Raw genomic sequence first — 24,293 nt, 5'->3', positions numbered from 1 at the left:
TATTTTAGTTAATTGTTGTTTACAAAAGATTAAAAGTATTAAAAAGTACATACATTTTCAACAATATGCATGAAAAAAAGATAAACTTATTCTATAAATGAGAAGCCAAAAACACAAAAATGTGTTTTAGTTAAAACATGTGCTCTCTGACGTTGAGGGGTTGACGGTTAACCAAAAACCGAAAAAAAAAAAACAGATAGGAATGTCAACCTTTCTGGTCTGCAAAGGCCACCATAGTTTCCAGAGCAAAGGAGGAGATAAGTTTGAAGAATCCTCTGTTTGATAAAAACTGCATTCTCACCATTAACGCTCACTAATTCTCACACAACACTGGACCTTTTTTACAGCTCTGTGCACATTTGTGTCGTGACATTTATCCTGCAGTTGTGAAACATCAAAAAAATAATAAACACAATGTGAAATGAATGTTGTCCTTATCTGGATGATTTATTGTTTTTAGTCGGACGTGCAGACACTCCAACACTCACACGAGCTTCAGGGACGGCAGCTCCTGAAAAACCCAGGCATCCATGGTGGAGATGATGTTTCCAGAGAGGTTACTGAGAGGACGGGAAGGAGACGACGGTGAAGATAATGCGTACGTATGATCTCTGTGAATGAGTTTCACATAAAGTGTCTCTTACAGTTTGGTGAGGTTGGTCAGGCCCCGGAACATGTCTGAGGTCAGACAGCCGATGCGGTTGTTGGACAGGTCACTGTGAGCGTGAGAGGACACACAGGAATGTGTTTGTTATTTTCACAGCCCAAGTATGATATATGCACCCGTCATTCTCTTGTTTTTATAACATTACAACGGCCTCGTGTTCATTTGCACTCTCATGTTCACTCACTCCCTCATCTTTGTCCTCCACGTGAGAATTATTTTCTTGCTGCTAACCCACGACACCAACTGTGTGCACTTTTATATTCAACGTTAAAGGCGCCATATGTAAGAATGCGGCCAAAACACGTGTACTACATACATTCAAACTCGAGGTCTTTTAGGTGTCGTTTTCTGACCTAACTGGCAACCTGTGGTTGCTCGGCAGCTGAGACTCTACTGACTGCAATGATTGGTAGACGGCGGTAGGTGGCGCCACATGACGCCAAAACATGATTTCAAAACATAAACATGATTTGCAGTCTGCAAAATATTTTTTTTAATGCAAATATTTTGTCTGTACTGTTGTTGTTGGTTTCAGTTTGTTATATGAACATTATTCCTGAGTCTCTGTGACATATTAGGAGGATTTTATGGCCAGTTGCTTTAGATTTATTACATAATGCACCTTTAAGCTTTTAACTCATAATGTAAAACCAAATAACTTGAGCTCAACACTAGTTAGAGTGTGTTAGCTTAAGGACTGTGTTAGCCTCCTTCCACGACTCACAGATAGTAAAATAAGCAACAATGGGGGGGATTTCTTTGACCCAGCACCTTTATAATATTCTATATAATGTTTTTATAACATTACAACAGGCTCATAAATTATGTTAAAATGTTGTTTTTCTGCGTCTAACACTAACGTGCGCTCCCTCCCTGGAGCCCCGTAGCAGCCGCTACGTTCGCTTATGCTAGCACGTGCGAGTGTGTTAGCTTAAGGACTGTGTTAGCCTCTTTCCACGCCTCACAGACAGTAAAATAAGCAACAATAGGGGGATTTCTTTGACCCAGCACCTTTATAATATCCTATATAATGTTTTTATAACATTACAACATATCCTCATATATTATGTCAAAATGTTGATTTTCTGCGTCTAACACTAACGTGTGCGCCCTGTAGCAGCCGATACCTTCGCTTATGCTAGCACGTACGAGTGTGTTAGCGTAAGGACTGTGTTAGCCTCCTTCCGCGAATCACAGATAGTAAAATAAGCAACAATGGGGGGATTTCTTTGACCCAGCACCTTTATAATATTCAACTACCACTACATTTTTTACAGTTAATTAAATCAATCTTTACATGAAAGCCTGAGAACTTTTATTCATTTATCAAACAAAAATTAGCCGTTCAAGAAAATGCAGATACAATGTAAAAAAATGCATTATCTCAGACACAGATTTGTCATGATTTATGACGTCACTTTGAAAGTTTTTCAGCATTAAAAACAATCTCAATTCAAATCAGGGTACTTTGCCTTATCACGGCTCAGTAAGAGTTTATCTGCAGTGGGGGGTAAAGCAGGGCCTCTGTCCTGAGTGTGATGTACAGCCACAGTCAGAGAGGGATCTGCTCCTCTGACACTGCCCAGCAGCCATCTGTCCAGAGCCGGTGTTTATCTCGCCCTGTTTGTTTTGACAAAGCCCAGACTTTGCAGGGAAAACACAAGTACAGCAGGGGGAGGAGGGAGGAGGGAGGAGGGAGGCGGAGTCACGCGGGGCAGCGCCGACAATCAGACGCAACCAGGCCTCGGTGTCCGAAAAGTGACTTACACCGACCTGTGTTGTGTCAGGAGCCACCGCGTGGGCCTGAGGTTTCCACAGTGGTGGTGGTAGGGGGGGGGGGGGTTACCAGAGATGATATTGCACCACGGCCCCCGTGAGGATCAGCAGGAAGTCTGAAGTGAAGGAGGCCTTTATGGTCACACTAACACCGGGAGCTCAGTGTGTAATGGATGACATCTGCGGCGAGCTGCAGGAGCACGACACATGTGTCTGGTTTAAAGCTGCGCTGCGTGACTTTTGCTGATTGTTTTGTTGTTGATGTTGTTATTGTTTTTTTTGTTTTTTTTATTCTGCCTGTGTTTGGTCTTTGTGGAGAGAAACACATCGGTGTTGTACAGTAACAAAGTACAAATACTGCACTTAAGAACAAACGCAACATATCTGTACTTGTCTTTGTTAGTCATTACTACCAAATACAATCAGAAGAGTTGGTATTATGGTCTGTATTTATATAGAGCTGTTTTACACGACAGTTTTCTCCCATTCACACGCTGCGTGTCTTTGCTCAAGGACACATATAGACGAGCAGAGCCAGGAATTGAACCCACTTCTAAAACTTTAGTTTTAAAAATATTATATAGAATATTATAAAGGTGCTGGGTCAAAGAAATCCCCCTATTGTTGCTTATTTTACTATCTGTGACTCGTGGAAGGAGGCTAACACAGTCCTTAAGCTAACACACTTTAACTAGTGTTGAGCTCAAGTTATTTGGTTATTTTGCAACAATCCCCCTATTGTTGCAAAATATGTCACAGAGACTCAGGAATAATATTCATATAACAAACTGAACTCACCAACAACAACAGTACAGACAAAATATTTGCATTAAAAAAAATATTTTGCAGACTGCAAATCATGTTTATGTTTTGAAATCATGCTTTAGCGTCATGTGGCGCCACCTACCGCCCTATACCAATCATTGCAGTCAGTAGAGTCTCAGCTGCCGAGCAACCACGGGTTGCCAGTTAGGTCAGAAAACAACACCTAAAAAGGATTTTTGATTTGAATGTAGTAACTGTTTTTGGCCACATTCTTACATATTAACTAGGACTTGAATTGTGCTTAGGTTAAGGTTAGATTTAGACCTGAACTAGTTAGGGTTAAGGTTAGGAAGTGCACTTTGTTTCTAAATGAATGGAAGTCAATGCAGAGTCCTGAGAAGAAAAGCTGCACAAACAAAAAATCTATTGAATTAAATACAGTAGAATATTTTTTGAGGTTTAGGATAAAAGAAACTGGTATTTTCAGTTTTAATGTATGAGTTTTATTTATTTATTTGTGTTGTTTGTATACTTTCTACAGTGTCTTATTGTTTGTTCTTAGGTCTATCAAGTCGGATACAATACTCTTCCAGTGACGACACTCTCTGACCAATCATTGGCCGGCAGTCTGCTGACATCACATGTTAGCATCGGCTCAGCTAGCTAGGAACCTCGTCAGAGCAGATACCAAAGAAAGTATCAGGTACTATTAAAATACCCATAACACTAAAAACTCACGCCACCTAGTGCAGCAGAATCAATATCCTGCGAGTACAAAGACAGTAGTCCAGCTTAAACAGTTGTTTACGTTTAAAGGTCACACACTGCAGCTTTAATAACTACTGTAAAAAACAATCATCTGCCTCACATCAGACTCTCTCGTAGTTTCCTACGACTGTTTGCGATTCGCGTTTTAAATACGCCGTTATGCGGAATGTGAGTCACGTTCTTGTATTGTGCACTTACAGTTTCCGCAGCTCGGACAAACCCTGGAAGGCTCCGGGCATGATGGTGCTGATCAGGTTGTGTTTGAGGTCCCTGGAGAAGAGAGAGAACATACATCAGGCCAATTAAGAGACAACTTTAATAAAGAAATAAAGCAGAAACCTCTGTGTGGAAAAGGTTTTGGAGAGACGTCTCAAACCTGTGCTGAGCTAACACGCTGCAGGCTAAAGAGTCATTATTAATAGACTATAGAGATAATAACAATATCAATCTTCTATTCCCCCCATGCCAAGGACTCTGTTGCAAAATTAAATCTCAAAGTGAAGCCTGGAGATTTGCGATTTGACTCGTCTTTGCCACGTAAATTGTATTTGTACAGCGCCAATATTATAGAGAGAAGAGAAACCCAACAGGTCACACAATGAGCGAGCATGAAGCAACAGTGGAGGGGGGGAAACAGCCATGAACGTGAAGAAATCTCTGACAAAACCAGGCTCAAAGATGTGCGACCATCTGCCTAGACAGGTTGGGGTGAAAGGATAAATATGGGACAGAAACAACTGTTTTAAATACAGTCAGTAGTTTCAAGAAATTACAGAATACACTTGGTGCTAGAGGTTAGCAGAGCAGCGTCCACCACAAAGAAAGAGTTGCTAATGTTGCTAAAGTGATAGCATTGTTTGATAGCAATGATAGACGTCCACTTGTTCTTTTTCAATTTAAAAACCTTGTCTTTAAAATTGAAAAGCTTCTGTGTGTATGTGAGTGAACTAAATGCACGAGGGATTATCAACAACTTCCGCTAAAATATAAGCTAACTCCTTAACTTGGACGTTGTAAGGTTCGGCTCCGTTCAAAACGAACGAGCATCACTTCCAATCGACGTCTCCACCACTTTCACGCCGAAGAATCCAACGAAAACTATTCTAGACTCTTTAAATAAAGCATTTGTATTGTTAAATATCTGCAGGACTGACAGGTTCTTTGATTCAAAGGTATATTATAGCAGAGTAAACCAGCAGGAGCAGCAGAGAGTCAGTGTTTCAGTGATCAATTGTGGTCCTGGCTTCACGTAATCAGCCGTTCCCTGGACGTCCCATCAGAGCTTTAGGCCTCAGGCTAAAGTTCCTCTCTCTCCGTCCGTCACTGACATTTGAAGATCTGATTTCACGGTTTTTTTTATTCTTCACCTACAAACACACGTTTAAAAGTGCTTCAGCCGAAAGAACCCGAGCGTTCATCAGCGAACACGAACGACGTGTGTTTATTGGTCAGGTGGGAACAGAGAGGTTAAAGTTGCTCGGGAGACGGACTGTGGAATGTTTCTGTCCGTGTTTCTGCAGCTTGAAAAGAGGATTTCCTCCTCGCAGTAGCTGCATTTTTCTTTATTTATTTCACGTCTTCTTACCGACACACCGCTGTGGTCGGCAGGAACACAGAGATTAACTGTCATCGCAGTCGTCGACCACCGTGTATACGACCTCAGGCGTCTCTGAACCGTTCTCTTGTCCTCGTTCCAAGAGACGAGTTATTTTGGTCAAAGTGGGGCAGGCAAATTGTTTAGAAAATGGCTTCCAGTAAAAAAAAGTAGAAGAAGAAGTGGAGCGTGTGGTGACTCAGGCTCAGCTCCTCAGGGATCATCGCTCATCAGTGGATTATGGACAGGAGACAGTGGAGTTCAGCTCATTGACATCACTTTTATAAAGTAAAATGATGATTTATGACTGTGATGATGCACTGACAATAAACTACAAATTAAATATAGCGTTGCGATAAACCACAGTCAGAGGCGCAGCTTGGGAACAGGCAAGGCAGGCAACTGCTTGGGCCCCCGAGCTGATAGGGCCCCCCCCCCCCCACAGACACTCGGAGCCTGAGGGCTGTTTTTACTGAAATGTGCCCCCCTTAAACAACAATGGTGCGATTTGCAATGACATCTCAGTAGGAAACCCCCCCCCTAAAGGGGCCCCACCTCCCTAAAGGGGCCCCACCTCACTTTAACCTGTGTGAAGTTATCGTTCTGCAAGTTGGAAAATGAAGAGGATTATTTACAGTGTAATGCATATCTTTTTTACTCATGTTTTTTTCAGTTATTTACAGTATTTTATTGTTCTATATATTTATATTGTTTTATAATGTGGGTTCTTTACAGTGTAAGTTTATATAGTTTTAAAAACTATTTACAGTATTTTATTCTTCTTTACATTTATATTTTCACATACTTTTTAATTACAAGGTTTTTCCATGTTATTTCACTCATTTTCGAAGAAGAAAAACAATACACTTTTTGTTGGTGTCAGATTATTTGTAACATAATGGTGATGAACACTGGTTGGAAGGAAGGGGCCCCCTGGGAATTTTTGCTTAGGGCCCCTACAGACTCTAGAACCGCCTCTGACCACAGTGTAGTTTACGGCCCCCGTACTAACATCCGTCCTCAGGGATGCGTTCGTGTGGAAACCGATCGCGCAGCTAAGTACAACTGTTCACACCTGGCATTCAAATGTGTCTTGAACGAGTCTCTGTGGAACCACATGAGATCAGATCTGGCTTCTCCATGGCCTCGGCGTTTAAAGTCCACGCTGATGTCACGTCTGTTCAGAGGAAGAAAAACGATGTTTTTAAAGAGTCTCGCTTTGCAGACGTGTCTGTCGATGTATGTGTGTCTATTCTTAACTATGACAGGGTTCTAAAAAAGTCTTAAATACACTTCTGTCAGGTCTTAAAGGTGCATTATGTAATAAATCTAAAGCAGCTGGAACATAAAATCCTCCTAATATGTCACAGAGACTCAGGAATAATGTTCATATAACAAACTGAACTCACCAACAACAACAGTACAGACAAAATATTTGCGTTAAAAAAAATATTTTGCAGACTGCAAATCATGTTTTGGCATGTGGCGCCACCTACCAATCATTGCAGTCAGTAGAGTCTCAGCTGCCGCCGAGCAACCACGGGTTGCCAGTTAGGTCAGAAAATGAAAACCTAAAAGACCTCTGTGTTTTTAATTTGAATGTAGTAACCGTTTTTGGCCACATTCTTATATATGGCGCCTTTAAAGATCCAATCAGGTGATTTAAGTATATTTATTTTAGCTTCAATTTCTGCCAAATTAAGCTCATTTCTTACAGGATGTGATGGTCTCATCCATCCTGAGGACGCATGGCGTTAATGTGACTGTTGTGATCGGATCTGAGGTCACGTTCAGGAGGTACTTCGTCCTGCACTTAGCGTGAACTGGGCGTGATCGTATCGCTCAGGACGGATGTGTGTGTGTGTGTGTGTGTGTGTGTGTGTGTGTGTGTGTGTGTGTTGATTTAAACCTGAGAGTGTGTCCTGTAAAAGTATGAATGTATTTCTGAGGGTTTGTTGACCAGGGTGGGGGGGGGGACAATACTGCTGTTTCCAGACTGTGAGTCCCAGCACTCATTAGAGCTGTGATGAAAGACGAGGCACTGCCCACTGTTTCCTCACACACACACACACACACACACACACACACACACACACACACACACACACACACACACACACACACACACACACACACACACACACACACACACACAGTCTAAACAAAGCTTTATCACTAACCTCAATCATAACCAGTCTAACTTTAACCTTAACCACAGTTCAATCCCGGCCCTAAACTAGACTACGGGTCCTGACGAGGTCTGCAAAACTGTAAAAGCAACGTTTCGTGAATGATCTGAAAACTCCCATCTGCAAAACTATCAGACCTGACTGAGGGAGCGTTTCTGTGTATACAGAGGCAGAGCGGGATCACCAAACTGTCGAACAACCCCTGTTTTTCACGTCCAAAATATTTCTTTCTTGTTTCTCGCACTTCTTTGTGTTTTCACTCATATTCTTTGTTACTCGTGAGCCGCGCGAGATCTTGTGTCACCGGGCGACACGAGATGTAAACACCGCTTTACCGAGAAACACAGAAGGAGTCACGTGGAGCGTAAGACGCATTTCAGGATGCTTTCGCACCTGTATTTCTTTCCAATTCAGGGAGTAATAGTTAAGTCTCGACTGGACACGCCCCCTCAGTGCTAAGTGCTTATAAAGCAGCTTTGTGATTGGTCAGATTTTTGTGGGGAAATTTGCCATTTCTGGTTGGAATGAGCCAAACAACGAGGCTACGCCAAGAGAAAACAGCATCCTATATGTATGGACGATGATAAGAAGCAGAGGCGATTCTAGAGTCTGTAGGGGCCCTAAGCAAAAATTCCCAGGGGGCCCCTTCCTTCCAACCAGTGTTCATCACCATTATGTTACAAATAATCTGACACCAATGAAAAGTGTATGAGTTCAAAATATTATTTTTTTTTCAAAATGAATGAAATAACACGGAAAAACCTTGTAATTAAAAAGTATGTGAAAATATAAATGTAAAGAACAATAAAATACTGCAAATAGCTTTTAAAAAAACTAGATAAACTTCACTGCACCACATCCGGGGGCAAATCAGTGCGGCAACAGAGCGACTGGGGTTAAACTTCACCCCAAACAGCTGCATGTCCTACCTGCCTTGAAAGGGCACAGTGTCTGAACAGAAGGCCACTACTTGTGATACACTTATCACCGAGCTGGGGAATTTGGAGGAGCTTAGCAGAATCCACAGCATTTGAAAAACCTGCGGCGAAGTTTGCTGAGCCAAATATCAGCTCTCATTCAAGCGACGTAATCCGGGGCTTAATCTCAGCTGCCGCTCGTCCACAGTGGAGCATTTATTTCCAATTTTATCTCAAATGGCCGTTCCGTGAAGCTGTGAAGCTGTGATGCCCTCGCAGCTTCACGGCCTCGAAGACGACGACGACAACAGCTGTCACCGAGAGAGAGAAGAGATAATAAATACTTCAAACGCCTTCGCGCTCGCTGTGCATGAAAATAACTCTGTTGCAAACTTGAATGCCTCCTACAGATGATGAGGTGAGATCTCAACAACTTTATTATTATTATTATTATTATTATTATTATATATCACATAGAGCGAAGCGATAACCTCGGCTACAGAGGTGGAAAAAGTACTAAAATATCGTACTCGAGTAAAAGTACCAATACTTTGAAGAAATATTACTCAAGTAGAAGTAAAAGTAGCGATCTGAAAATGTACTCAAGTACAAGTAAAAAAGTAGTTCATTTGAAATGTACTTTTTGCGTGGGGTGTGAGCGTAGTAGAAATACGACAAGGGCTCAGAAATGCAAAACTGTTTTGGTTCTCATGCGCCCGGCGCAAAACAGGATATTACGTCTGTGCCTTTTCTCCAGCCTTCATACAACCTTTGGAGAACGTTCTCTAAAGGTTCCCAGAATGTTCCCGTAAAGTTCCCTTTTCACTGCTGGTGCTAATCACATCATCATTCGTCTGGTTCTGGTGTATATTTTCCCCCCTGTACGTCTTCATTGAATTTTTATTTTTACTCAGTAATGGATAGGATTTATAAAGTAACTAAGTACAATACTTGAGTCAATAGGTACTGATTTTAAATTGTACTTATAAAAATACAAAATACACAAAAAAAGTATTCAATACAGTAACTTGAGTAAATGTATTTCGTTACTTTCCACCTCTGCTCAGCTACGACATCGCGATGCACCGAAGCGCCGGCTAAGACTAAGATGTTTACGTTATCAGCGGGGAGGAGAGTTGGCAACGTTACTCATCTGTGCTGATGGTAAACAGCAGGAGAAGATAAAGCAACACTGTGGGGATTGTTGTGTGTGTGTGTGTGTGTGTGTGTGGAGAGAAATCCAAAGATCCCACATACACATAACCAGCATACCATTTACATTTAGCCTCCAATGTATTTGACTGTGTCACAATAGGTCAGTTCATGTTGTTTGTCAGCAGCTGCAGAACAAATACTCCGAGTATTGATATCAGTACGCAGACTCATTCCGGAATAATACATTTTTCTACACCAATTTTGAACCAAAAACTATTGCAGGCGCTCAAAAGCGTGTGTCCATCTAACGTATTCATTTCCGGGCACGGAAATGAATAACGCCAAAGACACGCCAACAGTTCATATAACTATGTTGGACTGGACAACAATGCCGATAAAAATAACAGCAACGTACAGAGAACGTGAGACGTACTGAAACTGCTTAGCGCAGTTGTTAGCCACACCGGAGCTAACAGCCGGCAACGCAGCACATTGACGTCATGACGCTCGAACGTCGCAGCCAATGACTGACGGACGGACTTTAGATCCTTCATTCATTAAAGAAGTATCAGAACCTCTCAGAACTCAACACACAAACACACGTTATTAACAGCGTCTTCAGAGCCTGGCTCCAGACCATGTCGCTATCTTAGTTGAGATAGCGTGACAGTGCGGTTCTGGAAAGGTTGGAAAGTCACCTCCCACTTCCAGGAGGCGTGGCCAACGGACTTGGAACAAAAACAAAAAGTACACCTCTGTACGCAATCGGACCGTCGATCCCGATGACGTACGCAGAGCTACGGACATCGATTCAACAAACGTTTGCTTGTTGTAGTTTTCTAGGAGTGATGGAGATCTAGTTACGGTTTAATCTAATTACCTTTTTGTCCTGGGGGAACTCGTCTTTAGAGCGCAAGGGCAAAAAAAACTGTTATTGGTTTCTTTATTTCTGAGATTCTGTAATTGGCCAAAATTGCGTCCTCGCCAGACTAAATTGCTAAACCAAATCGCAAATCGGAGAATTGACTTGGTTCATCCAGACTACTGTCCTTCTCCTTGTCTAAATGCTGTTAAAGCTCACATAGAGTGGTCCTGTTGCACATATATGTGAGTTATGGAGGTCTACTTACATACATTAACTTGTTTTTATGCCGATAGAAATCTCTCCTCACTGAAGCTCTCCTCAGCCGCGATATTTCAGACTCAACACTCACACCCAGAAGACGGACTGTGCTGTGATTGGCCAGCCAGCGTAGAGCCTTCCCAACTGTCTTGTGATTGGCCAAAACCCGGAAGTGACATAATCGGCACACCGGCTCTCAGAAGCACAGCAGCTCCCCCCTCTGGAACGGTGGATGCACTGCTACTCATTATCAAAACATTGTTTTAACAGGGTTTAAAAATAGCTTCTTCACGACTCCCCGCCGCAGTCCTTTTTACGACCTTTGACCCAGAGTCAGAAGACACTGTCGCTCGTGAAACACCTCCACAACGGACGTTATTCTTCTTCTGCGGTTCAATGTACGCAACCGGATGTGCCCGGACTAGTGCCCGGAGCAGGAGGATCTGCTGTTCAGGAGAACTGCTGTTTACGTAACCGGACCGGGTTTTTTCAGAGATCTCGCAATAAAACACAGCGTTCTCAGCAGTGGCTGAACTGTTTGTTTAGAACCTTCAGGGCTTCGTAAACAAGGTAATGACGCAAATACACAATTTAAAAAAAACAGCGTTAATTGGAACTTCCGGTCAAGGTCTGCTTTAAGTCTCGTTCCAGAAGATCAGAAGTTTAATGACGACACATTTTCAGCCGTAATCCTACATTTTCTGACACTGCGAGAACATTTTCTCGGTCAATCTTTGGTCACTTCAAAGCCTGCTCTTTGAAACGCTCTTAAAGCAGGATGTACAGTAGGACCATGAAATCCACACGATTGTTCCACGTTGGACGTCTCTCTCCTCTGGGACGGCCTCAAAAATGTTTTTTTTTTTTTTTTTTTTTAAATTGCGACTGTGGCTTTCCTCTTTGAGTTATGCTCTGTAACCTCAGGAGTGCAGTGCTTTATCCACTTTCACCACATGTGGCCAGTGTGATTGGGTTAAGACGCATTCAAGCTCACGCTCAGCGCCCAAAAGAGCGAGCCATTGTCTGCAGCCACCGCATCAGCCTGAAACACCAGTCGCTGCTATTGAAGAAACGTCTCAGAAAGTCCTCGTGATCAATCGGGCCGTCGTCCTCTGCCGCTCTGGAGAGTCAGGTCTCTGTGGGTCCATGCAGCCTGGAGAGGAGCGACGTACGGGGGGGGGGGGCTCCATAAAGTGCTCCATTAAGGAGCACCTGGAGTGTTCCACTGACATTGTTCAGTCGCTGCAGCGGAGGGAGAGTTCATTATCACAAGAGTTTGGGACCAATGTAAGCAACAATTATATAAGTCTGTGGATTCAGATTGTGTTGGATTTTGGGCCAATTCCAATTCCTATCTTAACCCTCAAGCTCAACCCTTAATCTTAACTGGCCTCAAAACCAAGTGTTGAGGGTTATTTTGTCACTTAGAAATGGGACACCGCTTAAATGCAGATACGTCTTCAGACTTTAGGGGGCAGAATAACGCCAAAGCTGCGTCCAGTCTGTCAACTCCAAAAAAGAAGAAGAAGAACACATTTACGTCAGGATTATTTATCAGAGAAATACCTCATACTCATACAAATACCACAACCACGGACATACTCAGCTGACAGTTACCACACACCACAGCTTATTGAAAAGTAAACCACACCGGCCGACTATTGACAAAAGATCGTAAAATAAAAATAAATGTTACGCAACAATGACGTCAGTAATCCATAATATGGGCCTAAACTAAGATAATACAATGGTTTTCATCATTTTTATATCTCTATTAACAAAGAAAATACTTCATTCGTAGCGTACTCGTTTCGCTGCTTTTGGCGCCATCTTTGCTATGTCAAAACACGCAATGCATTCTGGGTAGCCCTTGCTCCCAAGGGTGGTCTCGGAAAATCTCAATTTTGAGGGTCGATACAGCCCGATGGCGCCGAAAGCAGCGAAACGAGTATTTTCTTATAACTTGACTGACAAACAGATCGTAATAAATAATCGTGACGTAAATGTGTTCTTCTTCTTCTTCTTTTTTGGAGTTGACAGTCTGGACGCAGCTTTCGCGTTATTCTGCCCCCCACAGTCTGAAGACGTATCTGCATTTAAGGGGTGTCCCATTTCTAAGTGACAAAATAACCCTCAACACTTGGTTTTGAGGGCCGGTTAAGATTAAGGGTTGAGCTTGAGGGTTAAGATAGGAATTGGAATTCACCCTTAGACAAAGGGGGGGGGGGGGGGGGGGGGGTTAACTAGCACTTCAGCTCCTGGTAGAGGTCGCCGTAGACCATTTTTGTGCCGCGTGTCATTTCCTGTCTGCTCGGCGTCTCTCGCTGAGGCCCTCGCTCGTTTATTTTTACAGTTTCCTTTTTCTCATTTTTTTTTTTTTTACTAGCAAGCTTTCCTCTGTGGGGAGGAGTGGGGGGGCAGGTGGGCCCCCGCAGACCCCACCTCCCTACTCCTCAACACAGTCGCTCACAATGGGGGCTCTGTAACACCGGCCGCCCCCCCCCCCCCCCCCCAAACCTACTCATGCCTTCCCCCCAAAAACAGGAAACCAGGATCTGCCGAGCTCTTGTTTTTCTACTCATTTCCTGCTTTGCTGCCCCTTCCCCAGATTATTTTCTTTAGTTTTTTTTTTTTCCCTGGTTCCTCTCAGATTGGATCGTACCTAATCACGGTTCTGTCTGCCGTCATTGTTCAGGAAACCGAAAGCGCTGAAGGATTATAAACAGCAGGCGTTTATATTCAGGGACCTGCTGTACGTCGGTTTACCACTGGACACAGATTCATGCGCCATTAAATAATCATGTGTGCTGTTTTTGCCTCGGTGGGAACACTTATGGTGTGTTCAGGGTCTGCACTGGACTCGCACAACTGTCTCCACAGATTACACATTGTTCGAAAGTGGGAAGTGTCCTCGTTGTAACAGTGCAGAACATTTTAGGATCACTGTTGGAGGCGATGGTTAAATACTACGTTATATATGATAGCGACATCTCAATCCTGTACCAAAACTCACACTGATACAGACTTTTATACTATTTACCACAAATTATAAAGACATAAATATATCAGTAACACTTCATGCTACTACTTGAAGTGATGACACTGTAATACTTTCAGATTCAGAAGTATCCTGACTGTCATGTATGAGCTCTTGGTCTCTGTCTTCTGTCCTCCGAAAATTTTGCCTTTCACCACAACCGGCCGTGGCACATCTTGATTTGATTTGATTTGATTTGATAGGAAAATACCTGGCAAAGCAAACCTTTGAACAGTTATACAATGAACAGACGGATGTTCCTTGCATGTATAGGTAGATTTGGGGTTTACAGATCATCTCATATTTAAAGGTGCATTATATAATAAATCTAAAGCAACTGGAACATAAAATCCTCTTAATAAGAGACTCAGGAATAATGTTCATATAACAAACTGAACTCACCAACAACAACAGTACAGACAAAATATTTGCATTAAAAAAAATATTTTGTTTTGGTGTCATGTGGCGCCACCTACCGCCGTCTACCAATCACTGCAGTCAGTAGAGTCTCAGCTGCCGAGCAACCACGGGTTGCCAGTTAGGTCAGAAAACGAAACATAAAAAGACCTCGGTATTTTGAATTTGAGTGTAGTAACTGTTTTTGGCCACATTCTTACATATGGCGCCTTTAATTTTTTGTCTTTTTCCTTTATCCGATCCACTGATTTTGGCCAAGATTGGACCAATACTGATACTGAGTATTGTATCTGCCCGTCCCTATCATGTTTGGTTCAATATACCTTGTATTCACTCTAAACTTTTGGTTTTAAAACTACCTTTAGAAAGAGACCCGGGTTATATACTGTACATAATACGAGTTAAAATACTTGGACAAACAGTTGCAAAACCCTTATAGAGCGGATGTACAGAAATGGCAATAACCGCTATTATTTCAAGTATAAAATGTCCTAGCTTGATTATATGTTGCTATAGTTTGCAGCAAACGGAGCGCGGATCGTTCTGCCAAGTAAAACTCTGGAACCATGGACTGTTATTGACTTTCGTTCAGGTTTTTTTTTTAGAGCAGCTGAACGAAGGGGGCGATGGAAGTGAATCATAAACAATCAATCTCAACCTGTGGGTTTAACGCAACATAAAGTGGATTTACGGCAGACGTTTGTCAGATTTATCATTTCCTGAGTCAGAAGCGGTCGTGTTCAAAAAAAAAGGAACCGATTTCACAAAAACTTTGAATTTCAAATCTGAGCCGAGAGGAACAATGAATTCACTCCATGAATGAACGACGCGAACAGGAACAAACACTTTTCATTCAAAGAAACAATGAAAACATCAAACTTGTGGTGCACGGGGGGGGGGGGGGGGGGTTTAGCCAGTAGGTGGACTAGAGCCTGTCGAGAGCTCCGGTCAGACGGGAGAGGGGAGATGCAAAAATAAAACAGAAAAGGGAACACGAACGGAAGTGGGGGGAAGTTCAGTCCAGAGAAAGCTGCAGTTTCCTCCGCAGGAAGACGCCATTGAAAGCATATCAAGTTTGCAGCAGGAGTGTGTGTGCGAGAGAGTTACGGGGCGTATAGAGTGTGGTACGGTGTGGTAATGGGCTCATGTGGGGGCTCGCTCGCCGTTTCAATAAACCCCCAGAGCTACGACTGAGCTGAGCTCGCAATGCAAACACACCCCGTTCCTTCAGTTTATCTGAAACACACATCTGGAGTCTATCAACTCCCCCCCCCCCTCCTCCTCCTCCTCCCACCGCCTCCCACTTTTTTTCTGTTTCCACTCTCCAGCACGCTTAACCCCTTCCTCACCCGCTCCACCCCTTAATGTCATGCTCTCTCATTAGGTGAGCGCTGCCTAACCGGGGGCCACTCGGTGGCGTGTGTGAGAAAAAAAACATCCAAAACCCAAATTTTACGTTTGTGTGCGCGGGAGAAACGAGACTCCATGTGCACGTGCGACCTCCGCAGCCGTCTGCAGAGACGCTGCCGTCCGAAGCTGCCGTCTAGCCCATCGCTGGGCTAGACCAGGGGTTCTGCTAAATTTAGAAGGAAAAGAGCTGTTTTTGTTCCCTCTGCACCCAGATATAATGAATCTAGAGCCGCTAAAAACCTATTTGTTCCTTAAAATGAAGATAAAGCTTCCGTCCCAACACCTCCCCTTAGTTTTGATTGCCCTCAACTGTAAATTCCCCTCGTTCAGGGAAGTGGTATTGAGACACCACTGCATGCAAATTAGCGTAGTGAACGCAACGAACGTGCTAACCTATGTCACATGTTGACAATTCTACCGGTGGAGCGTGTTGCTATTTTCATTCAGGAAAAATGCCGGCGGATCAGCTGTTTGTTTTTCTCCGTCCTTGTAAACGCTAAATCACGAACGTGATTGAAATCTGATGAAAGTCCATGGTATTCGTGTTCAAGTGAACGCAGGTTAACACATTCAAAACACTGACAAAACTACCCAGATGTAGCAGAGCTAGCTAGCTAACGGCTGTTTGCCGGGTGCTTCGAGAGCGTTTGCCCGTCGTGCAGCTCTGCGCTCTCTCAGAGGAGCTCGGCGGGTCGCCCCTCGCTAACTAGTTAGCTAGCTGCTTTCATAAATCGTCACTTATTTTCTGACATTAGCGTTCAAAGCTCAACGGTCCTTTGGATGTGTATCGAACCAACATATTCCAACACAATTCAACATCGTAACATGCTTATTTGCGAAAATATATTACAATGAAAATGTTCCTCGGCAAATGTGGCCGCCATCTTTGTAGGAAAAATATCAGCTGGATGACTGAATCCTCAAAGCATCATGGGTAATTTCATCTTCCACTTCTTTTTTAGCCCGCATCAGAGCTCACTACATTTTGAGGGTTGATTATAAGGAGAAAATCGCATTTCCCCTTGCTCCCAGCTACACATGAACGCAAAATGTAGAGTTAGGGCAAAAATGTAGGGTTAGGGCAAAAATGTAGGGTTAGGGCAAAAATGTAGGGTTAGGGCAGGTATTGGGACAGGCCCAAAATCACATGTAAAGTCGACACCCAAACTCTAAAGTGAAGAAAAACGACTTGAAATAAAACACTTTTGTGTAGTTTGTGTCTGAGGAAAAGCTGCCTGGCGTAAGTACATGGATCTAAAGATAGGACAGGACTCCAAATGTGAACTTCATGTACTGTAATGGCCGTCAGGGGAGGTTTTTCAATTGGATGTGACAATCAAAAAAATATCAAAACACTTTTATTTATTGCCTTTATCTTGACAAAAAAAAGTGTGAAAAGCTACAAGGAGCCACTGCAGAGTGGCTGAAGAGCCACATGAGGGTCTAGAGCCGCAGGTTGAGACCCCTGGTCTAGACAGAGGGGCTCCCTGCCATGTAAGCACATTCTGCACTGTTTTTACACGGAGCTGCTGCCCACCTCTGCTTTGTTCCCACTCATTAAGCTCATTTAACTTAGCCTGTGTGGAAATAATGTTAAAAATTCCCCACAAAGGAAAACAAGTTGAGATTTATATAGGACAAACTGCGGGAGTGTTCCCTCTTCCTCCCTCACTCCCTCCCTCCCTCTCCCCAGCCACCATACCATCTTTAGCTCCAATTTCGGCTCCACTTCCCCCCCGTGTCAGATGGTAAAGTTGTTTAAGTTGGACGCCGTCCTAACCCCAGCTGCTCAGAATGGCAGAGGCGATTTCAGGGTTGGTTTGGGAGGCTCAGGCAGAGACAGAGCGGTCCCGGTCTCCCCCATTTTCTAACGCCAGATACGATCGAGTCAAAACAGTAAAATATATATCGGCCGCGGCGTTTCTCCACCATGATGTGATGATAGCGTGTATATTTTCCGTGGTGCAGACGCTTTTCTAAACATATCTGCACATTCTCTCTCTGGCCGTGCGTGACTTTGGTCGGAGGTTTTTTCTACGCAAACTTCCTTTTAATTCTTGCCGCTGCACGTGCGTAAATGCAGGATGAGGATCTGCTGTTCAGGAGAACTCGCCGAGCCCGAGATTACAATAAAACACAGCGTTCTCAGCCAGTGTTGTTTCTAACGAGACGGTGACGAGATAAACGCGACTCTTTGATGACGGAAAACACGACGAGATTTGTGTGAGTTTTCGTTGACGAGACGAGAGTGGACGAAAATGCTAGCGGGAGGTCTGTCAGACGTTTGAAACGCGCGACATTTCTGCTTATTGTGCGTGTCAATTTCCTAGTTAGGGTGTGGTGATCTCACATTCCAGAGCTTTTGTTGTTTTTTTCGGCCAATCACCTGACGGTCACGGAGAAAGCACATGGCTACTTAATATGCACGTACCACGCTACTGCTTCTGCAGTGTGTGTGTGTGTGTGTGTGTGTGTGCGTGCGTGCGTGCTCACCGTTGAATGGCGATGGATAAGGAATCCCACAGAGGGACTGAACTGTGGGTGTACTTCTTAACAAAGACGGAGGCTGACACTTATGTAAGTGGACTCGTTAGCATTTTAAGCTAGCGATCGTTATGCTAACGTGTTAGCAAACAACAAACGGATGGATTATTTAGCGGCAGAAAGAAAGCAGGACACGACGATAACTGGACGCAGTAGTTAGTAGTAGTGGCTAAAGTTAGCTTTTGTTACGCTAACGTCAATTCATTATGTGTGTGTTTCTTTAGCAGCATGTTTACATTCAGTGACAGTGTGGTCATCTCTTTGTGTGTAATAATAGCCAATCTGCAAGATCACAGTGTGTTGAACTTATAGATCTGCTGCTATTTTCACAACTTATGTGCGACACTTGCCCAACAACAATCTCCAATACTTATTGACCTAAATACATTTGTTATAAGACTATACTTCTTTTTTCGACTTAAACTAGACTAAAACTTTTTGAGTTTTCATCGACCAAAACTGGACTAAAACTATCACATATAGAAGTGACTAAAATGTGACTAAAACTAATAAGCTAAGACTAAATCTAAGATGGTTGTCAAAAACAACACTGTTCTCAGCAGTGGCTGAACTGTTTGTTTCGAAACTTCAGGGCTTCGTAAACAAGGTAATGACGCAGATAGGCACTAAAAAAACAGCGTTAATTGGAACTTCCTGTCTAGGTCCGCTTTAAAAATGTTAGTTCAGTATTTCCTGCATTACCGGAGCACAGAATCCAACTGAAATGTGGCTAAACGGGCCGTCATTTGGCTCACCATCGCCGTCTTTTGGCAGTGCTGTCGCTAAATATGCTCAGAATAGAAATGTCCCTGAAAAACATGTGTTAATCTCCAACATTTATCAAGATCATTGTTTGGTTAGATTTTAGTATGGGCTCAGCTCACTTGGAACCTCACCAGAGCAGGTACTAAAAAACGCTAATGGAAAAGCAAAATAAAACAGCCGCGCTACAACTGTATGTTGGAAAAGCGCCATTTGTTTGTTATAAGACGCTGACTTTAAAACCTTATTCATGTAACTTTTGGCTCACTTTGTTCACATTTTACTCACCCATGAATCCAATGGGCGGTGATGTGGGGGTGTGGCTTTGTTAGCTTAGGCTACGCTAATGGTAGGCACACACGAACGCAGTGGAGGCAGCGATTAAAAACACTTCTTTAACGTTAAATGTAATGCACGGGAAAAAAAAGCTTCTTTATTTCCTGCACTCGCTCGGACAAAGTTGCACAAAGTCGACGGGATGTTTTCAGTAAAGTGATCGTGCATTTTCCCTGCGCGTGCATGCTTTTACATTTACAATGCAACGGGGCTATAAAATTCCTGCCATGTCAGGTAGATTTATAACGTGGAAATCATTACAGACTCCCTTGTTTACAGAGTCTGCCGCGCTGCCAACATCTTGAGTCTCAATCCAGGTCCGACCACAAGCCCCAGCGCTGCCTTTCAGACCTGTCCGTTCAGAGCACCCTGCTGCTGCCTCATCCATCACCATCACTGCCCTCTGCTCTCCATCTCCACACCCTGCTCCTGGAGGGGTGAGCTGACCTGGTAATGAGGCCCCCCCCCCCCCTTGTGCCCTGCCTGCCTTGTCCTCATGTCGTGTCCCATGGTGCAATGGGGCCCAGCCTGGACGAGAGCCAGTGCTGCCTCGGCCCTCGCTGCTCATTATTCTCATTACCTCACCTCAAATCAGTGCAGGACAAGCTGCTGGGATCTGTCCACAACTCATAAAGGTCCCGACTCGTTAGCGGGGCTGACGGCGTTAGCTGCAAACAAAAAACTGTGCACACAAGGAGGTTTGGATGCACAAATAGATGCACGAGTACAGTATTAGAGCCCGAAAGCTGAACACACCTGATGCAAATTGGATGCATTGTTAAAGGTCCCATATTATACCCTATTAACCCAAGTTAAACTACGTCCTGGTGCCCTAATGAACATGTCTGTGTCATGCTTTACTCAAAATATCATAAGGATGAAGCACAATAGCAGTTCAATAACTCTGCCAAAACCTTTTTCAGAACGCTCGGTTTTGTGCCTGGTCATTTACATGTGAATGAGACCCAGGTAAACACACATCCACTGCTTCCAGGGGAGTGTCAATCTAACTTACTATCCACAGCCATACTGTAGCCACTTATCACCTATTGTCATGCATGAAATTACAAAAGTTTTTAGGAAAAAAACATGCTTTCCAATTACACTGTCACATGTTTCGACCCCCCTCAAATTTTTCATTTGAGGCTTTCAGGGGTCTTGAGTGTTAATCAGGGGGGTCTAACCCCCCCCCCCCAGACCCCCCTGTATTTCGCACAGTGAATATATATATATACAAATCTCAATTTACAATTCATTTCATTAATTTTCCAGGCTAACAGCGTCTGGGAGCCATGTCATGTTATTGAAGGTGTGTCCCAATCTGTGGGTCAAGCTCTTCCGAGGGCCAAGGGCTAGGTTTAAAATTGAGAAATAGAATTGGGCCTAAAAATAAACCCATAACAGATAATACAACAGAGACCCATTAAATGCTACACTTCCTGTGGTGAAGCTGGTGATGAAATGGTCCACAGTTCACTTGCAACCATCTATTTTAAGGAGGTCCACAGTCTGGTTCTATGGTTCTCCGCCCGTAAAAGACATCCATGCCAACACAAACCAACGGCTTCAAGTGGCCTCATCGCTCCAGGGTTCAGTTTAGCAGGACTAAACAAGGCCGCGGTGAATGCACCCTAATTCTGCATAATAAGCGCGCACCACCTCAGAAACAAAGGTATGATTCAACTGCTGTTCCATCCCCAACGGCTGGAAAGAAACACGGTGTATTCCGCGATCCAAATGTAGCTGTTGGACGGCAGGTCTGTTTAAGAGAGCTACAAAAACATAGCAGTCCAGCAAAGAGGGCAAAAGACAAACAAGGCTAAATTGCTCCTCTGCACTTGGGTGGTTTGGCGGGTTATGAAGGCCACAGTGGCTTTGAGGAGGTTTGTCCCAATGAAAGGGCCAACTGTGCGGATGGTTGCAGCGTCTGGCACAGGCCCGGAGGAGGGCGGCCTGCCTCGGAGCTGTATTCTCCCACTAACAACAGCTCTGAATAGATGTCTGGTGTGAGTGAGCGTCTGCTCAGAGCGTTAACCAGACCCCCGTTTGAAAGTAACGGACGAGGAGTCACACGCAAGACTTTACAGCGCACTGTGACTTGAATTTGTCTAGGCACCTAATCTGGCATAAACACCGACCTTGTCAGGACCAGTGCGCCTAGTAGAAACCAAGGGTGAATTCCAATTCCTTGCTTAACCCTCAATCTCAAAAATGTCCCGATTCTCAGAAAAATTAAGTTGAGGGCCAAGTTAAATGGCTGTATCGCCCTCAATATTGAGATTTTCCGAGACCACCCTTGGGAGCAAGGGCTACCCAGAATGCATTGCGTGTTTTGACATAACAAAGATGGCGCCCGAAAGCAGCGAAACGAGTACGCTACAAATGAAGTATTTTCTTTGTTAATAGAGATATAAAAATGATGAAAACCATTGTATTATCTTAGTTTAGGCCCATATTATGGATTACTGACGTCATTGTGGCGTAACATTTATTTTTATTTTACGATCTTTTGTCAATAAGCCGTGGTGTGTGGTAACTGTCAGCTGAATATGTCCGTGGTTGTGGTATTTGTACGAGTATCATCTTATAACTAACAACTGACAAACGTAATATCGTAATAAATAATCCGGACGTAAATGTGTTCTTCTTCTTCTTCTTTTTTGGAGTTGACAGACTGGACGCAGCAATCGCGTTATTCTGCCCCCTACAGTCTGAAGACGTATCTGCATTTAAGGGGTGTCCCATTTCTGACAAAATAACCCTAAACACTTGGTTTTGAGGCCAGTTAAGATTAAGGGTTGAGCTTGAGGGTTAAGATAGGAATTGGAATTGGCCCTAAAACCTGGTCCTGATGAGGAACTAGCTATGTTTAGGGCTAAGGTTTGAGTTATGGTCGGGCATTGACAGATTATGGTTATGGTTCGGGGTAAAGCTTTGGTGTCCCAAAAAGAAAAACAGTGCAAACCTGTGTGTGTATACGACTAAAGACTAGTGTTTTGGGAGTGTTTCAGTAACTTTTTCAGTACCAGTATTGCCCTCATGGGACCAAAGTCTGGTCCTAATGAGACAGAACTTCTTCGAGGATCTGGTTGAAGTTAGAATTAAAAATGTGTCCTGTGGTCAGGGGATGAGTTTACGGTTAGGCATTAACTTTGGTTATGGTGAAGGATTAGGTTGATCGTTAGGGTTAGGGTTAGGGGTATTCTAACAGGAATAGCTGCACAAACCTGGTGTGTGTGTGTGTGAGTGTGTGTAGTCAGGGCAGCAGACTGTTTGTCCTCGTCTCGTAGGGGAAGCGATGCAGTGTAATTCCCTGGTGTGTGTTTACTCAGCCATAGTGGGCTGGCCTTTGATTGCAGCACTGACCGCAGAATATGAGTAAGTGTTCACTACTGCTCCAAATGACATGCACATGTAGACAACAGACTGGAAAGGTTGAGAAGACCCGAGGGAGGGCGACGCTGGACCGAGAGAGAGAGACAAAAACAAACCTGACACAACACAACACCATCCCTCGCTCACTCACTCACGTCTGAATTCATGATTCCGAAACGTCTTCGCCATCGCGGCGAACGGTGAATTTCAAATGTGCCACTTTTCACATCAGACACCGATTTTTTTCCCATGAGCTCAGATGTAATTATAAGCTGCGTGGGACTCAATTAAAAGGTTGAAGACGTCAGCGTGAGTGAGCAGACCTCCACTGCAGTGTCACAGAGCCAGCAGAGGAGTGAAATGAGGCCTGCATGATTTACATTACAGTCTTCTCCTCACACCAGACGCTCACAAGCAGCTCAACGAGAGTCTTTAGTGGAAGAGTTTCCGCTCCGGATACGCCTGCTGTCCACACCTCGGCTAAAATGAAGAAGTCTGAAAGCGCCGCCGGCTCCGTTGGCGTTTGACAACTCCAGGGAAATGGAGATCGTTGGAAAATGGAGCCGGCCACGACTCAACCGTCGGCTGTAAACGAGAGGCTCCGTTAACACTTTACACCTGGCATTAGAACGGGTTTTCTGTGATCAGATTGCAATCAGATTGCGCTTCGCCGCATGCGTTTACACCTGGTGTTTACCGCACGAAGATACTGTTACTGTCCCATCGCTTTACGTCGCCATATCATCAACAACAACAACAACGTTAGCCGCACGTGTAGTCAAGCTAATTATATAGCTTGTTGAAGCAGGGGAAGAAGTCGCCTTTGACATACGTAGAGATAATCTACGAAGATCAGGCCCCAAAAAAACTAGCCCAATCTGACCAAGCCCAACCCGACCAATTTGCTCTCGTTATTAACCCAATTCAAAGGGATAGTTCGGAATTTTGGACATAAGACCTATTTTCCAACTCAGCTGGTGTGATGGAGACGTCTGGAGACGTTTTCAAGAAATTTTATTCAGTTCTTCTAGTTGCCGAGTTCGCTGGTGCTATGGCTAGCGCAAGTCAATGGTACACGTTAGCATGGCATTAAAAACACTCATACCGACTCCACAGTGCACCCGAGGCAAATCGATTGTAACAGCAGACTATCGATGTACATATCTGTGTTGATAGAATGTTTGAAATAAAACCAAACTTGCAATTTGAAGGATTTATGTCTCAGCAGCAGCAGCAGCGCGTCATACTTCCGGCAGCGGCGGACTGATTCCGCTGCCGGAAGTATAGTGCTGAGAAAGTAGTCCCTCAAAAATTCATGCGATGCGACGTTAGTTTTGTTTCAAATATTCTTCTATCAACACAGATATGTACATCGATAGTCTGCCGTTACAATTGGTTTGCTTCATGTTTCTAATGCCATGCTAGCGTATACCATTGACTTGCGCTAGCCATAGCACC

The 24,293-nt window shown here is 43.8% G+C and overlaps 1 protein-coding gene across 1 annotated transcript in view; it reads right to left on the bottom strand.

Moving 5' to 3' along the window:
- The window catches only part of adgra2 (adhesion G protein-coupled receptor A2), a gene marked incomplete at both ends in the record, with an annotated part of 71,271 nt that overhangs the window by 17,616 nt on the left and 29,362 nt on the right, over positions 1-24,293 (bottom strand). The window contains 3 exons of the mRNA XM_083905390.1: positions 489-560; positions 645-716; positions 4,175-4,246. Of these exons, the coding sequence (XP_083761516.1) occupies positions 489-560; positions 645-716; positions 4,175-4,246 (216 nt within the window). The remainder of the gene's footprint in view (positions 1-488; positions 561-644; positions 717-4,174; positions 4,247-24,293) is intronic.

The sequence above is a fragment of the Microchirus variegatus genome (genome assembly GCF_963457635.1).
Source record: "Microchirus variegatus genome assembly, chromosome: 18".
Classification (NCBI taxonomy): Eukaryota; Metazoa; Chordata; class Actinopteri; order Pleuronectiformes; family Soleidae; genus Microchirus; species Microchirus variegatus.
The sequence above is the reverse complement of the archived record's forward strand: the minus strand, read 5'-3'. Positions and strand labels throughout refer to the sequence as shown.